Here is a 16,654-nt window from a genome sequence, read left to right on the forward strand (position 1 = left end):
GGTGGGAGCTGTCCCAGGCAGCAGGGCCACATCACGGGTCTGAGTGGTTCCAGGGCAGATAAGGGGGTTGGTCCTTCTGTAGCAGCTGGGAGTCACGGGTGGAGGCTGAATTGAGCGGATTTTCTGGTTGTGGCTAGAATGAGGCCTAACAGGGGTAGTGTAGGAGTTTGGGAAGGAGTGGGAAGTTGTTGGATTTCTCAGGTGTTTGTGGCAGGGGCCAGTCATACTGTGCAGAGGATAAGTCCAATGTCTCCAATTTGGTTGTAAAGTACAGCTTGAAGGGCAGCGGTGTTGGCTTCTGCCCGACCGTGTCATCAGCTGATTGGAAGAAAGGACATGATTCTGACTCCTTCTCAGCCAATGAATAGGACAAATGGGTTGTTGGTGATGATTAGGATGAGTATGGCGATTAGGAAGAATAGTAGGTTGGTGAAAAATTTTGTAATGTAGGGGTCTGAGGCCATATATCATGTTGCAAATTGTAGGACAGATCATGATACGAATTGTTCAATGGGGAAGAAGGTAAGGAGTAGAAGTCTATTTTTAGGCTGATGGGGATTTTGAAGTTTATAATGAACTTTCATTCCCAGAAGGAGGTGAGGCTTTTCTGTTCCAGAGTGGATGTAGATTGTTATTGGGATTAGGCTGATTAGGAAGGAAGTTTTGACTTCCCAGAGAACCTGGCAGAGTGAACACCTCTGGCTGCCAGTGGCTCTCAGGGAACCGTGTCCCACCCCTCTAACGCCCACCCTCACCCCGCAGTTCATCACGGAGGGCTACGCGGCCCACCTGGCACAGCTGGAGTACAACCACCGCGCGCGCCCCGCCAAGAACACCACGCGCATGGCGCTGCGCAAGGGCAGCTTCGGGCTGCCCAGCCAGGCCGAGTTCCTGCGCAAGAGGAACCACCTGCTGCGCACCATCTCCTCGCAGCCCGCCGCGCACCGGCCCGAGCGCACCCAGAGCCAGTCGGACAGCGACAAGGACAGGGACAGGGAGCGCAGCCAGCGCAGCATGAGCATCGCCACGGGCTGCTGGGGCCGCAGCGCCGCGTCCCGGCTGGAGTCCGGCCTGCTGGGGCAGAAGTAGCCGGGCCGGAGCCGGGATTGTCAGCTGCAGCCACCGGAGGAGAAATAAAGGGAAAGAGGGACGAGGCCGGTGTTTCGGGCTGGAAGGGTAAATATGGTGCTACTCTAAACCACGGTGTTCTGGGAAGAGATGGGATGTTTCCCACACGGAACGTGCAGGCCTTGCAGCGGGAGCGGGAGCCCGAGGAGCAGCTGGAAATCGGGGGGGAGAAGTCTCCAGGTCAGGATGGCGCTCTCTCCTGCCTCCTCCTCTCATCCAGGGTCAGTGACTGTAAATAGGTGCCTCCTCGCCTTGTTAGCCATCACACGGTGACCGAGTGCTGTCCTCAGAGCCACAGAACAGGGCACGAGGCTGGGGGAGCTCGTTCTGGGCTGTCCCGCGAGTCAGGTGGGGGCTCTGGGGTTGGGGACGCCGCTCCCCCGGTCCCAGCGGGGGATTTGTGCCAGGCAGAGCCACCGAGAGCTTTCCCTGGACAGAGAGCTCCATGTGCAGCCACTTTCTCGAGGGGCTGGTGCAGTGCAAAGCTGAAGCTGCATCGAGGCCGATGGCAGAGGCAGAATGTCGGCAGATTCGTGCCCAAGACAGCGGGGTCATTCTTGTTATTACTGTTATTTTTTTAAACAGATCTTTTAGAAGCCGATGGAATTTAATGTGGTGACCTATTAAAAGACGAATACAAGCTATTTTGTTTGAGCTGTTACAAACCTCAGACACTTAATTGCTGTTAAAGTCTCCAAATAGTCTCGCTATGTATTATTTCCAGCAAGTAACCACCATATATTTGGAAGCAGCTGAAGGCACTCAGCAGCTGGATTGCATTGCAGTTCTTCTCATCCAAATGCAGGGTCTGACTCTATCAACGTCCACCTCTGAGACCTTTTTTCTTCCCAGGTTCTCTCCAAGTTCAGTAGCAGCTTTCATGGGAACTAGACTCGCTTCTTTTACCTATAGTTACTGAACTGTAAAACCTCGTTGTTTTTTGCACTGATGATTTTTAGAATGGAAACCTGTTACCATCTCATGTAGCTACACCAGTGTTTGTAGTGCATGACAATGAAATATTGCTAAGCCAGGGTGTGTGTGGATACCTATACATATACACACACACACATATATATTATATGTATATATTTAAAAAAACAGAAACAATCTGTGCAGAAGTTTTTCCAGCAGTAAGGAGACTGTAAGGAAGTGTGCCAACAATGTCAGGCAACCTTAAGAAAAGGCCATAATTTTATTCTTAAAAAACCATTCTTAATTTTTCTGGTGTGTTTCTCAGTGGATGTGCCTGAGGCACTGGGTTTGTGCTGCTGGAGCGAGCTGGCGGGCGCATGGCAGAGGGCTGGCACCCCAGTGACACCCAAACAGGGGCAGAGAACAGTGCCTGGAGCCAGGGCTTGCCAAAAAGCCCCTCAGTCCTGTCCCTGCCAGGGCCAGCAAAGGTTCCCTCCTTGCACACACCTCCTGGGGCAGAGGGGCATCCACACAGGGGTTCCACGGTGCCCATTCAGACTCCAGCTGGCCTCTTCACGTGGAGATTTTCTAGTCCTACTGAGCTCCCTGACTGTGTGTAACCCTGCTTTCTCCACCACACTCTCCTGTCTTTATATCACTTTCTACTTACGAGGATCTTATTTATACCAGAGAATTTTTTAGACTGGCTGCTTCATTTTGTTACCAGTTTCAATAAGCACGGTGCAGGACGGCCGCACTGAGACACTCAGCACTGTGAACGCTGCTCTGCTCGCTGCCTCTGGGCCACGGTGGACAAATCCAACTCATCCAACTCCTGTGTTCGTGGTGTGGAGGGTCCAGGCCGAGGCAGAGCAGGGACGGTGCGGAGCTGCCGCCGGCATCAGAGCCCCTGGAGCGCTCAGACCCGACTGCAAAACGTTTAACCGCTTCTCTTTGGTAATTATCCGAGTACAGAATGTACCTGATGACTTTTTGTCACCAGAAACTGACTTCCCTTTCTGCTGACTCAGCTTGGCTCTTTCTGAATGCACATCCAGAGCTTTTACTGGGTTTGGAAACAATGAGAATTTGTCCCAGCTTTTTGCTAGCCGAATGTTCTATCAAACAGATGCCATGTGAGTAGGAAGCCAAGCCACAATCCATCCTGTGAAGTCACCAAACCACATCACTAAATAATTTCTGCAAATTTGGATATGGCCTTTGCAAAATTCACCTTTTCTCCAAGTCCAGAACCGAGACATGACCTGTACATTTTCCAGTTGACGAGTTGTTCACATTTTCTTATGTGTAGATAGTGTAAAACAGAGGCGAATGTAAATGTTCAACATAAAAAGTGGATATATAAAATTGAAAGTTATTTATTTATGTAGAGGGAAAAAAAATGTCTGGAGGGACTTGAACCTTCAGGGTTTATTAATATTTTAAAAATGTAGCTTTTTGTTTCAGGCATTATGTACAAAGTAATTATTTTATGGACCAAGTTTAATGTAACTGTCAATGAATGCAGAAGTGCAATATGATACTCACCCTCTCCATCACGTCATGTTTTAAACAGCTCCTGACCAGTTAGCCTGACAATCACAGCACCTCTGTCCTCATCTTTTGTTGAGCTTCTTGAACCTTGCCCGGGTCCTTCCCCTGGCCCCCATCCGTTGCCATTGTACGGATCCAACACGGAGAAGCAATTGTAGAGCAGGGCCTTTATTGCTGCAATAACTCCCTGGGAGGTGGGTGGAGTTACCAGGAAATAATGATGCCACTAAGATTTTCCTCACCAACTCAGTCCATCCCCGTCTCCATCGCTCAATCCTCAGCCGCCCCCATCTGGCACTCATCCCTCTGAAGCAGAATCCACACTGACAGAACAATAGCAATAGTTTCACTCTGTGTTTATAACCTGTTTGTCCCGAGCTGTTTTGGAGAGCAGTGCACGTGACCCGATGCCTTTCCACGTGGATGGAAGAGGATCCCTTTGGACGTGGTGAGGGAAAGATGAATGTAAATTCCATGCTTACTAAAGGGGCACTGTCGGGGTAAAGACCTAATTTATCCTTGTTAGGAGTAACTTGTTTGCTTTGAAAGGAGAGAATGGGAAGTTTCTTGTCCTCCTCCCTGGGCCGTTGTCTGGGCAGCCCTCGGGGACAGCCCACGTCCTGTTCTGCACATCAGCACAACACAGCCTCGGGCTTTGGGGTTGCTTTTCTGTTTCCATGGGAATCAAACTCTGCTGCAGAGCTCAGATTTTTTACAAAAAGCAGCTTTTTATATTACTGCACCCTTAGGCCGGACTTTCTACCTGACACTGTCCCTTTAAAGTCTTTTAAAAAACCAGAGAGAGGAGCCCGTGCATTCCCTCCAAGTCGTTTTCCTGGGTTTGCTCAATCACTCAGTCAGATGAGGCGAAATCCTAATACCAAAAACCGTTTACAGTGTCGGGGGCACGAGCCCAGAGCAGGAATCAGCCAAAGGGTCACCACCACCCTCCCAGCAGCCGCCGTGCTTGCTGTAGCAGCCCCTTCTTCAGGTATCGCCACTGTTTGCTGCATTTCCTGTTAGTTCTAGAAGCCTTACGGTCCCCTAACTCTGCCTGTTGATACCCTCGACTGTCAATTTTATATTCCAACAATGTTAGTTATATTTTATTTATAAAAACTTGCTCTAGGGGTACCAGCTGTGCGTGGGGAAGCAGCGGGGGATGCCCGAGGGCGCCGGGGCCGCCCCGCGTGTGCCGTGCCCGTGACTCGCGTGTGTGTGGCAAACCTTGTGTACAACTTCCTTCTCCTCCTTGCTGTTAGTGCATCGTTCCAATGCCTGGTGTGCTTCATGTACAGTACCATTGTGAGTTACACAGATTAAAGAAACGGGAAGGCTTTTCTCTGTCTGCTTTTTTTGGGCTGGGGGAGTACTCCAGGAACAGACAAGTCATCAGATGTGAGCAGGTGCCAGTTTAATGGGGTTACAGCCATGAACAGAATGAGGAAACCCTCTGTGGAGATCAGTCCTGCAGGACCCATTTGTCCTTTAACCCATTTGTCCTTTTCTTTTTTACAGTTTGCAGATTTATGGACTTCCCAGCAAGGGAAAAGGCTGCTGTGTTTGCTTCAGAGCAGCCCTGGGCCCTGAGCAGCCCAGAGCCCTGTGCTGTGGGGAAGGGACGCGAGTTGCATGCAGGAGCAGAGAGCAAGGCAAAGCCACCCCTGCACCAAGCACACCTGCACAGGTGCTAGTGCAGTGTGCCAGGTCAGTGCTCCCCTACCCGAGGAGGTGAAGCTGCAGGAAGGCTGGGAGAAGCCCTGGGGCACAGTGGAGGGTGGCACTCGGGGCTCAAAGGAGCTGCAGCCTGAGCAGAGCCACAGCCACTCCCCTCTGAGAGGCTCAGGGAGTGCAGGTGAGCCAGATCCAGCAGGGAAAGGGCCATGGGCAGCCCCTGAGGGGAAGAAGTGGCAGCCAGCTGTGTGCTTTGTGGCCCTGGTACACCCTGTTCTGGCCACAGCATTGGCTCCTGCCCCCCAAAGCCCAGAGCACCCTGAGGTGCTCAGCACCCTCGAGCCTGTCCCCTGGCTGCTGCTGAGCTCCTCCAGCATCCAGAGGAGCATCAGGGCAAATGGCTCAGGTGCATTACAGCCACACTGGCCTGAGTGGGACACGGAGGGGAGAAGCTGTTTATGGGAGAGGAGCCACTAAAGTCACTCTCCTTCCCAGTCAGTAACTTACAGAGCAGCTGGAAAGGGCCCCTGGGGAACACCTTGACACGGTGCTGTCTGCGTGCTCCAGAGGCAGAGGCTCCCCCTGGCTGGCAGGGGCACAGGACGGGCTCCAGGGCTGGCTGGGGCCTGCCCTCACTGCAGCATCCCTGTCCTCACCTGGAAGGCCAGCCCATCCCCACGGGTGGCTTGCTGCAAGGGACACACAGCACTCACAGCACTCCTGCCAGGCCTGCAGGGCCACCAGCACCACCCGGGGGCCCTGGCAGTGCTGCAGGGCTCAGCTCATGCCCAGGGTGGGAACACAACCCCTCTGGGTGCAGCTCATGCCCAGGGTGGAAACACAACCCCTCTGGGTGCAGCAGCCTGTGCGCAGTTCCCCTTACCTTGTTAATCTCCTTGTGTCTCTCCTTGCTGACGATTTCTTCCAGGACTTCCCCGTCCCCCTTAATGAGCCTGCAAGACAAACACAGGCCCAGGAGCCCTGAGGGTATGGCCAGGTCCTGCAGCTGCAGAGGTGTGACCTGCTGCACCCCAGCTCCCCAGACCAGGAGCAGGAGCTGGGCTGATGCACCTCCAGGCAAGGCCAGGGCTGACCCACCCCTGACACTGCATTTTGTGACTTTGTTTTTGTGTCAAGCTTAAACAGCACAGCAGCTTTGCCATTGCTCCCGTGGGATTAATGTCACCACACTGCAGCAAGGACAGGAGTGCTCTCCTGAGAGCTGAGGGCCAGCTGGCTCTGCCCCAGGCTGTGGGCACTGCCTGCTGTGTGCAGTCAGCCACACTGGCACAGCAAAACACTCCTAATGAAACCATCCCCTACAATCCACAGTGCCTCAACCCATGCAAAACCTCTTCGTTTTTTCATAGAATTCAGGTGTGGTCCTGGCTGCCCCAGGCACCTGCAAAGCCATTCAGGAACAGGAGCCAGTTTGGGCCTGAAATGCAGCCAGGCTGGGGAATATCTTGCTGAGCAAATTCCAAGCAGCGTTGGAGGCGGCTCACACCTCCAGACATGAGCAGGAATTTAATTGTCTTCATTACGTGCCTTACAGGGAACCGACCTTTGTTCCACACCTCCCTGAGCCCTGCAGGCTGCCTGCTATTTTAAGACTGGACTTGTCATACCCAATTCTCTTCAGCATGACGTTTTCTGCTTGCTGAGAAGATGCAGTTTATTAAAAACTGGGTCATTTCTATTTGGCAGCTAAATGAATTTGGGTTTGATCACTGTCTGTAACCCCACAGGGCACATGCTCCTCACTCCCACCTGGGTGTTACCAGGGCCCAGGGCTGAAATGTGAGTGGATGCAGCAATGGGATACTGGGACACAGCCCAGAGTGCCTTGTGTGCATACAGTTGAATGGTTTGGTGTCACTGTGTCACTTTCTGGGTAAGTCACAGCAGGCCTGATGAGGAGGGACCTGTGAGGGGTTGGCTCAGGCTGAAGGGGTTCAGGTGTGGTGCTGCAGTGCCATGGACAGGCATCCCCCAGGCCCCCAGCCTGGATGGGAATGGAGACCCCATGCCACTGTTCCCAGGGCCATACCTGGTTCTCCCTGTCTCAGGATCCAGCACTCTCCTGATGACGCTCTGCCTCGCATCCCACTCCTCCTTTGTCATTGGCTTCATGGCCTGGATCCGGGACTTCTGCTCATCTGTCAGAGCTGGGTGCAGGGCTCAGTCAGAGCTGTGCTCCAGGACAGGGCCCAGCACCAGGGCTGCAGCCCATGGACAACATTCCACACCCCATTGCCAGGGTGTGGTGACAAACCTCCCAAAGAAAGGGGCACTTCACATCCCTTTGGAGCAGCTTTGCCAGGACTTACTGCTCACTGTGTCCTTCCGTTTGGCCTCTGTTCCCCACTCCCATCTATAAACCACATCCTGACACTTCACAAACCAATCTCTGTGTGGCTCAAAGCTGGGCACTGTACACAGGAGGGAAGGGAGCCTGGGGCTCCTCCCTGCACCCAGCCCTGCTTCCCTCAGACACCCCACATGGAAAGGGCCCAGCACAGGCTCCCCCAGGAGGGAAAGAGCTTCGTTACCTGGCCCAGAGTCCACCACTGACTCCTTCTGCCACTGCTCCAGCGAGGGGCCAGGCACCTCTTCTCCCTTGGCTTTCTCCTCCTTAGCCTTCTCCTTTGCCTTCTTCTTTGATTTCTTCTTTATTTTTTTCTTCTTCTTCTTCCTCTTCTTTTTGTCTTTCTGTTTCACTCGCTTTTTGTTGCTGTCTTGACTCTTCTTCACTTTGGAGTCGCTGTCACTGGAGTCATCAGAAGAGGAGCTGGAGGAAGAGGAAGATGAGGAAGAGCTAGTGGACGAAGATGTCCCAGAGGAAGAGGTACTGGCCTTCCTCTTCTTTTTGTCCTTTCCTTCCTTCTTCTTTTCTGCAATACACAAGAAGAGTGTGAGAGGAGCAGCCCTGGCCCTGCAGAGCAGAGATGTTGTTCTTTACCCCCCTCTCAGCCTGGATTCTTTCCTGCCTGGAGTTCCCCTCTGTGCCCACGTTAACCCGGGATGCTCTGTGGTACCAGGGCAGCTCAGGGAGAGGCTGAGGGCTCTGAACTTGTCAGAACGAGACCAAAGTGGGCACAAAGTGCAGGACAAGGTGACAGACACCAACTGAAACCAGGGACCCTCTTCTCCCCCCGGGCCCTCTCTGTGCCCCTGCCCCAGGGACATGTGGTGTCAGCAAAGGCTCAGGGGCCTTCCCACCTTCCCTGGCCGCTGCCAGGCTGGAGCTGTGTCCATGAGAGCCAGAGATCCTCTTCCTCAGTGGAGAGCTGCTGCCCTGCTGCGAGTCCTTGCTGCTCTTCCTCCTTTTCTTCTCCTTCCTCTCCTGCCTGCTCCGGGAGCCGCTTCTGCTCCGGCTCCGCGAGCGCTTCCGCGAGCGCCCGTGGGCCATGGCAGCTCCTGGGGAAAGGGGAAAGGGGAAAGGAGGGCTCACATCAGAGCCACGGGGGCACCAACCCTGCCAGCAGCCCCAAATCCTTCACTGCAGTCTGAGCCAGCAGCCAGGCAAACCTGCTGCAGGTAACCTCCCTCCCTGCTCACACCCTGCTGATCCCCCATGACAGCCTTGGGAATTCCACCAGCCCCCAGCACGGAGCCTGGGCAGGGAGCTGGCACAGGGACAGCCCTCAGCTGCCTCAGACCAGTGTCCCCAGGCAGGTTTCCCACCAGGAAATCCTTCCAGCAGCTTTTCCCTGCGCTCCTGCTGTTTGTCCCTGGAGGACTGGGCTGACCCCGCTGGGGCAGGCACGGAGCTGGGCTGTGCCCGTGGTCACCCCGTGGCACCAGGAGCCAGCAGGAGAAGCTGCACCACAGATGGACACAGGCAAGGGCTGATGGCCACTGCAGCCACAGTCAGCAGAACAAAATGTCCTCCTGAGTCAATCCCCCGTTACTTAAAATGCTGCGAGCAGGCACAAGCCAAGGGGAAGAATGAATTTTTAATATTCCAATTTACTCGTAGAAAACAGATGATGCACTGAGCTGCTCCCCCTGTCCATCAGCCCCAGGAATGCCGGCGGCCCCAGGGCAGTGTGATCCATGCTCTCATTAATTTAAAAACAAACTGGCACCGTGGGCAGAGCAGGAGCTGGGAACGCTTTCTCACAGCCACCTTCCAACCAGCACATTTAATGAATTGTTTGTTTACCACCTCAGCATTCCCAGGCAGCAATTTGGATTTGCTCCCGAGCAAATCAGACCTTTGATTGATTTCCTTAGGGAAAGTTCAATCAGGGAAAAAACGCAGAACCAATGAGAACCATTAGGGGCACGCAGGGAAGGATGAGAGGATGAGAGTCCTCCATGCACACACACCCAGCAGCTGCCCCTTGCATGGGGCCTTGCTGGGGCAGCGTTTGGGACTTGGATCTTTTCATTCTGGCTGTGGCAGCAGGAAAAACCCAGTTATACATGCACAGCAGGAGGATCATGGATCTGGTGCTGGGCTCAGCAGCATCCCAAATGCACCCCAGCAGCATCCCAGGCCGGCTGAGCCCCAGGCCGGGCTCTCACCTCCACCCTGACACCGGGCGGGGCCCACAGCGACTGCTCCGGCCCGCCCAGCCCTGCCCAGCCCCGGCCCTGGGCGGTTGGAGGGGCTGTGCCTGCCCTCACCCCGGCACGGGGAGCCTGCGAAACGCGAGGTGCGCTGGCCCTTTAAGAAATCGTGCAAGGTGCGCTGTCCCTTTAAGAGTTCAGCACAGGGTGCGCTGTCCCTTTAAGAACTCAGTACGAGGTGCTCTGGCCCTTTAAGAACCCGTGCAAGGTGCTCTGGCCCTTTAAGAGCTCAGCACAAGGTGCGCTGGCCCTTTAAGAGCTCGGCGGGCGCGTGCTGCGCGCGCGGCTCCAGGCGCGGCCCCTTTAAGTGCGCAGCTCTTTATCAGCCCCCCCGGCCCCGGGGCCGCCGCAGCGCTCGGGTCTGTTTTCCCTCCGGCCCGCCCTTCTCCGGTGTTCTCAGCCGGCCCGGTCCGGCCCCGCCGCAGGTAAGAGGAGCGGGAGGAGCGGGGACTCACCGGGCCCGGTCCCGCCGCCCCGAGCGGGGCTCCCGCCGCCGGGGCCGCGCTGGCCGCCTCCCGCCTCTGGTCCGCCGCGCGCGGGGCCGGGCGGCAGCCGGGCCGCGCTCTTTGGTTCCGGGGGCCGCCTCGCCCGGGCCGCAGCTCAGTTTTTGGGATGGATTCGAGCAGATTTGGAGCGCTCGCGTTCGCGGCTGAACGAGGTAAAGGCTTCGAGACTGCGTTTCTTGGTAGCGACTCCTCGCTCAGATACAACGGCCGGTTTCCTTCCCCCGCTGTAATTTTAATGAGCTTTGCTAATGAGCAGCTCATCAGCGCCCTGTGCTGAAATGCAGCGGGGCCGCTGGGAGAGCTCAGGGAGCACCTTCAGTGCGAGCTGCTCCCGGTTCAGCACAATCACCGACGGGACTGCCCTCGTGCTGTGACTGCTGCTCTGAACACATCCATGGAAAAGACCCTCAAATTCAGCAGCGTCTATCGAATATCGAGTTAATTTTCTATACAGAAATCAGACGATATTTGGCTGGTTTTAGTTTGTTTAGTAGATGGAAAAGTCACGAGCTTTCAGCCAGCTGGAAGGAAGGAGGGGAAAGACTCAACCCTTCCAATCCATCAGTTCCTGGGGGATCTTGGTGCCAAATTCAGCAGCCCCAGGCCTTGTCTGCTGCTTGGCAGCAGAGTTGGCAGAGTTATTTTATATTTTCACTGGCTCATGTAACTAAAGCAAAGTTAAATGTGCATCTCATCCTCCTCTGGGAAGTTCTGCTGTGCTGCAGGTGGCTCCCAGAGCTCTGCCTCTGCTTAATAAGCTTCACCAAACCTTTGAAAGGGAAGTTTGTGCTCCCAAGGAGCCTTGGGAGATCCCTCAGCCCCCCTGGGGGATCGGTGCTGCTCCTGGGGGATTGTTCTGAGCCTGGGTTACACAAACACCCAGTGATGGCAATTCCCAGCAGCTCACTATGAACCACCTGCATCTCATTCCTGAGCAGATCCTCCCTGCCCACTCAGCAGCAGAGGACAGGAGCCCTAAGAACAGCCCAGAATTGGTTTATTGGCCCATTCTGCCCCATTTCCAGTAGAACCTGGGGTGCTGCTGTCGGCAGAGAGGCCAGGGGGCTTTGGCTGCTTTCCTGGAGCACTTGGAGATATTGAGAGAGCTCCTGCAGGGAATCGGAGCTGGGGTTTCTGTGCTTGCAGAGTCCCCCAGCCCGAGCCCTCGGGAGCCGAGTTCCAGCTGGAATCCTGGCAGGGCTGGCTTTGCATCCCTCCCCGAGGTCAGAGCTGCTCCTTGTGCAGCCTGGGAGGTCGGGGAGCAGCTTCGGGCAGCTCGGTGTGGGGAATCCCCCCGCTAGCCCAGGGCACAGACACTGACGGTCTCGGGCTGCTCCTGCCCCTCGGTGAAGCCGTCCCCGAAGCCCTCGGCCGGCACCAGCTCGGGTTTCCTGCGGCACATGGGGCAGAGGCGGTTGCGCACGGCCGATGATCTCATCCACACGATGAGGTTCCAGCGCTCCCCCGAGGCGATGGGCAGCGCCCCGTGCATCTGCCCCCCTCGGTGCAGCAGCCCCCGGCCCCACACGTGCTCCACCTCGATGTAGCGGGGCACCGGGCTGGGGTCCTGCAAAGGCAGGGCATTGGTGTCACACCAGCAAAGCCCTCAATGGTTTAAATTTGTCACCTCTTACCCACAGCACCCAGGGAGCACCATGGAGAGGGCAAAGCCTCATTCCCAGTGCCAAGTTCAGAGGGAATTGAGAGAGATTCAAGCAACCCCCCCTACTTTTCACTGCTGTGTGAGAGCTTCTACCCCTCTCTTGCCCTAAAACAGGTGCTAGAGATGTAGCTTGAAGTCACATCTGAAATAAATCTCTCCCTCAGCACCTCCCTGCTCACAGTTTCTGATCTGGAAAGGGGATGGTTTGTCTCACTCCAGTTTCTACTGCAAAGCTGCATCTGCCCTCTCTTTAAAATACTGAATATTGGTATTGGATGTGGGAATATTGCAGCAAAAGAGGCTCCTGTATAGCCAAGCCATGGGGAAGGGACAGAGCAGGTCTGACTGTCAGAACTCTGAAGAATTGTTTTGTAGGACAGTGGATGCCTGGAAGCTGAGAGAGATGAGGAGGGAGTGGTGGGTGGGACGTGCTCAGTACCTCGTTGAACTCCCCAAAGTACAAATTTCCCTCTGTGAATTCTTTTCCCAGGGAAACGTTCAAGGTGACCTCGGCGTTGTCGTAGTGGAAGCTGAGGTCCCGGTCCTGGTGCAGGGCGTACTTGACGGCGAAGGCTCTGTGGCTGTCCAGGCAGGCCCCGCCCAGCTCCGGGTACAGCAGCGCCGTCAGCGGCCGCAGCCGCTCCCGCAGCGGCGTCAGGAGCCGCTCGTCCATGCCCAGCTCGCCGAGCAGAACCTGCGCCAGGACAGCGGGGGGAGCAGCTCAGCTCAGCAGCTCCTCAGAGCTCTGCCCTCCTCCTGCCCCAGCTCCAGGGCTTTGGAGCAAAGGGAAAAGGAAGGAGGATCAAGGTGGAGAGGAATGGGGGGAACACAGAGTAATAAGATTAAAAGGTGAGTGTTGTTTAAAAACTCTCCTTGATTGAAATTTGGAGGAAGAGAAGCACAGGGGATGAGTCCTACCCCATAGTTGTTCATGGTGTTGGGCCTGCCCTTAGGCATGTCTGACTGCTCAAAGTTCTCCAGCTCATCCAGCAGGGCCTGGCAGAACTGCTCTGTGAACACTGGGAGCCGATAGATCCTCTTGTCTGTCAGCACAGGGACAGAGGGACAGAGATGCTGGGGACGTTCCCAGTGCTCCTGCTGGCAGGGACAGCACAGCACCCACAGGCTCCCCCTGTGCTGGGACCATTCCCTGGGTCAGCCCTGCGTGCATTTGTTGCTTTTCATGCTGGTCCCTCATTTCCAGAGCAGAAGGTTCTGTCTGGACCTGGTGCCCTGGATAAATCCAGGAGCTCTGCACACAGACATTGCTGTCCTTTGCCTTGAGGGAAGGAGGCAGCTCTGCCTCTTCCCCTCTGCATCTTGGCAGCTTTTCTGGTAGGCAGGGAGCTTCACTGCTGCCTCCAGGGAAGCTGGAAACCCAGCTCTCCTTTTCAAAGACTGAAATCCGGGCTGGAGCTGTTTCAGCCCAGACTAACCCACAGGGACTGTCTGCAATGGGACAGCACCCAGGGAGGAAAGCCAAGCTCCCAGTGCTCCCTCAGCAGCTCCTGGTGAGGTGTGGAACAACCAGAACCCCAGCCCTGCTGCAGCTGGAGCCTCTGGTGAGACATCAGCAGGATGGAAAGCAGAAAACAGGCTCAGATCCAGAGCTGCTGCCTCTCCAGAGCCCCTCCTGAGGCAGGAGGAACGTCCTGTGAGCCTCAGCTGTGCCACAGCAGAGCTGCTCCACACGGGGATCAGCTCTCACCAGGGAGCTCTGTGATCAGAGGTTGTTTTCTTTACCTGAGAAGGACTCAAGGTAGCTCAGGAGGCCCTGGAGATCAGCACCTGGAGATGTGCAGAACCTCTCGATTTCCAGAAACTCTGGGGCCAGGAAGGAGTCCTGGTGTCAAGGGAAGGATGGGAAAATCACACAGAAACACGATCAGAGGGAAATGGCTCCCAGGGAAATCCCCAGTCCCCGGGGAGCAGGGCTGAGCACACCTGGGTGATTCCACAGCAGGAAATGCAGAATTGGCTCTGCTGCTTTACCTGCTGGGGCAGGGTGGCTGCTGCTTGCTTTAGTTCATGGGTTTTTTAGGAGTAACTGGCCAGATTTATCACAGACATGACAGGAAAGAGCCTTTCCTGGCTGGAACACCAGGAACCTTGCCTGGAGAGCACACTGTGCTGTTTTTCAAGTTTTAAATCTAGTTTTCATATGCTACACCTGTGTTTTAATTCAGTGCAGCTTTAGTAGTGTGCAATCCTGAGGAGAGGGGGAAACAAACTGCAAAAATAAAACTTTCAGGTGATTTTTTCCTGCATGCAAAAGGGATTCCAAACCTTGTGTGTACCTGCAGCGTGTACACCTCTGGGTGTTTTGGTTTGTAGCACTTGGAGATGATGGCTCTGCGTTCCACTGACTGCTGGGGTAACTGTTTCCTCCTCTGCACTTCTGCCTCAATCTGCAAGTGAACAACAGAGCACACTGTCAGAAATCAGCAGGGCTGAGGGAAACAGCTCCAGGAATTCTGCTCCTTGTTTCAATCCAGTTATTTGTGTTTGGGGGCACCTCTGGGACACAAGAGTGTTTGGCTTAAAAAGTGACTGAGGACTTTTCTGTGGAAGTGCCAAGTGGAGCTGTGACCTCTCAGCCCTTTCTGACACCTCCAGAATCTGGTTTTTGTTCTGACAATAGAGGCATTGTCCAAAATAAAGACATTTGCTGGGAGTGAGACAAGTGCTGTCATGAAGGGATTACTGCTAAGTGTGGTGCAGACAGGCTGAGCTGCCCTTCCAGAGCAAAAGCTGATCCAGGCAGCTCCTCCTGTTCATTTCCCCCTCACAGATTCATTTGTAGCAGTCCTCACTGACGAGAGAGTGAGCAGCCATTCCCTGAGACCAGGCAGCTCCTGTGCTCATTCCTTTCCCCTCAGTCCCTGAAGGTCTTGGGAACCAAACAGAAAAATCAGATTTCTCTGTGCCCTCCCCAGCCAGGGACAGCCACTGTCATCTGCTTCCTGCCAGCACTGAGTGACTCCTATTGATTTGTGTAATTTCTAAGTCTCCTCTATGATGTTTATATTGATACATAAAGTTTGTATAAAGGTCTGAGCAGATCTGCAAAGAGCCCAGGTGATTAAAAAGTGCTTAGGACCAAGGTGATTGTAGATTATAAATTAGTATCTTGTTTTATAAATTCTGGATCACATTGCTTGTTGTGCTCCATTGATTCTGCCTGAGGAAATCCTGTGCTGTTCTACTCTAAATTCTCTGCTGTATGAATCATAATTATCCAGTTAATAAAGCTTTAATTACAGTATGATTTACAGCCACCATCATTCTGCCAAGAATTCCTAAAAGAACCTGTCTGTCCCCTTGGTGTCAGGTGACATTGGAGCTGGTGAGGGACTGATCCCTGTCCCTGGCCTGGAAAGAAGCAGAAATTCCATGATAAAGGTGAATTTCTGCAGGAACCCATCTCGGGGCTGCCTTTAAAAACGATTAGCACAGAAAGGGACGAGGAAAGACAAAGGAGGGCACTGGGAGGCAGCGGGGTAAATCCACGGAGGGAGCGGCTGGGATGTGTTGACTGACAGGATTTAATCGCAGGGTGGCGGCTGAATAAACTCCGCGCTGATGGCGCCCGCGGGGAATTCTGCCCTGGGGACTCCGCCCGGCCCCGGGCTGGATCGGGACGCGGTGCAGGAGCCGAGGGGCTCCAGCAGGGCCCGAACTCCCGAGGGGACGGAGCCCCGGTGTGGCACTGGGTGCTGAGGGGCTCCCTGAGGGGGCCGGGGCTGAGGGGGTCCCTGAGGGGATCCCTGTGGGGGCCGGGGCTGAGGGGGATCCCTGAGGGGGCCGGGGCTGAGGCGGTCCCTGAGGGGATCCCTGTGGGGGCCGGGGCTCCCCATCCCCTCCCCGGCCCCGGGAGCTGCCCCAGCCCGACCCAGGAGGGACCGGCATGGGCAGAGGGACGGAGCAGCTCTGCAGGCAGCAAAGGCTGGCTGCTCACCTGGGCAGGAGGAGCTTTGGGGTGAGCTCAGGGTGGCCCTGCAGGGGCCGACAAAAAAACATGGAGAGAGACGATTTCTAAGGGCTGGACTGACAGGACACATGGAATGGTTCACACTGACAGAGGACAGGGATTTTGGGGAGAAATTCCTCCCTGTGAGGGAGGTGAGGCCCTGGCACAGGGTGCCCAGAGCAGCTGTGGCTGTCCCATCCCCAAGGCTAGGCTGGAGCAGCCTTGGGACAGTGAGAAATGTCCCATGCTAGTGCCCCGAGCCCCCGGTGGCCGTGAGGGGCTCCCGCCGCTCACCTCCTTCAGCACCTCCCGGAACTGCTCCTCGCTCCGGCAGCCGCGCTCCCGCAGCGCCTGCAACACACGGGCCCGTCACCGCCGCGGCCGCCGGCCCGGCCCGCTGCCCCCGGCCCGCCCGGCCCCCGCGCTACCCGGCCGTGGTCCCGGCGGAGCTGCGGCTCGTCCCGGTACCGCACGTGGAGCCCGAACCGCCCCACGAAGATGTTGTCGGTGAAGAAGCAGGCGCACCCGCGGAACGGCCGGCCCGCGGACATGTTTCCTGCCGGAGAACGCGTCTCGGTCCTGCCCTCAAAAGGCTCCGCTTCCGTCCGCGGGAGGGCGCATCGGTAAATTCCCAACCAGGGCGAAAACGGAGAGCGGCGGAATCGC

At 55.5% G+C, this 16,654-nt stretch overlaps 3 protein-coding genes across 3 annotated transcripts in view; 1 reads left to right on the forward strand and 2 right to left on the reverse strand.

The window, feature by feature from the left end:
• PITPNM2 (phosphatidylinositol transfer protein membrane associated 2) overlaps positions 1–1,768 on the forward strand; it is a 118,843-nt gene extending 117,075 nt beyond the window's left edge. Inside the window, exon 27 of the mRNA XM_059485474.1 lies at positions 763–1,768. Coding sequence (XP_059341457.1) covers positions 763–1,089 — 327 coding nt within the window. The 3' untranslated portion in view covers positions 1,090–1,768. The remainder of the gene's footprint in view (positions 1–762) is intronic.
• Positions 1,769–4,989: 3,221 nt separating this feature from the next.
• On the reverse strand, positions 4,990–10,499 carry ARL6IP4 (ADP ribosylation factor like GTPase 6 interacting protein 4). Its single transcript, XM_059485476.1, has 6 exons — positions 10,305–10,499; positions 8,494–8,691; positions 7,824–8,165; positions 7,322–7,439; positions 6,155–6,224; positions 4,990–5,960 (listed from the first exon to the last, which is right to left on the reverse strand). Exons 2-6 carry the CDS (start codon positions 8,681–8,683, stop codon positions 5,904–5,906), a joined length of 777 nt encoding a protein of 258 aa, XP_059341459.1. The 5' UTR covers positions 8,684–8,691; positions 10,305–10,499; the 3' UTR covers positions 4,990–5,903.
• Positions 10,500–11,335: 836 nt separating this feature from the next.
• On the reverse strand, positions 11,336–16,654 carry OGFOD2 (2-oxoglutarate and iron dependent oxygenase domain containing 2). The gene is made up of 7 exons (XM_059485475.1): positions 16,417–16,654; positions 16,283–16,339; positions 14,316–14,426; positions 13,762–13,861; positions 12,937–13,061; positions 12,458–12,712; positions 11,336–11,922 (listed from the first exon to the last, which is right to left on the reverse strand). Exons 1-7 carry the CDS (start codon positions 16,537–16,539, stop codon positions 11,653–11,655), a joined length of 1,041 nt encoding a protein of 346 aa, XP_059341458.1. The 5' UTR covers positions 16,540–16,654; the 3' UTR covers positions 11,336–11,652.

Source organism: Ammospiza nelsoni, chromosome 18, assembly GCF_027579445.1.
Source record: "Ammospiza nelsoni isolate bAmmNel1 chromosome 18, bAmmNel1.pri, whole genome shotgun sequence".
Classification (NCBI taxonomy): domain Eukaryota; kingdom Metazoa; phylum Chordata; class Aves; order Passeriformes; family Passerellidae; genus Ammospiza; species Ammospiza nelsoni.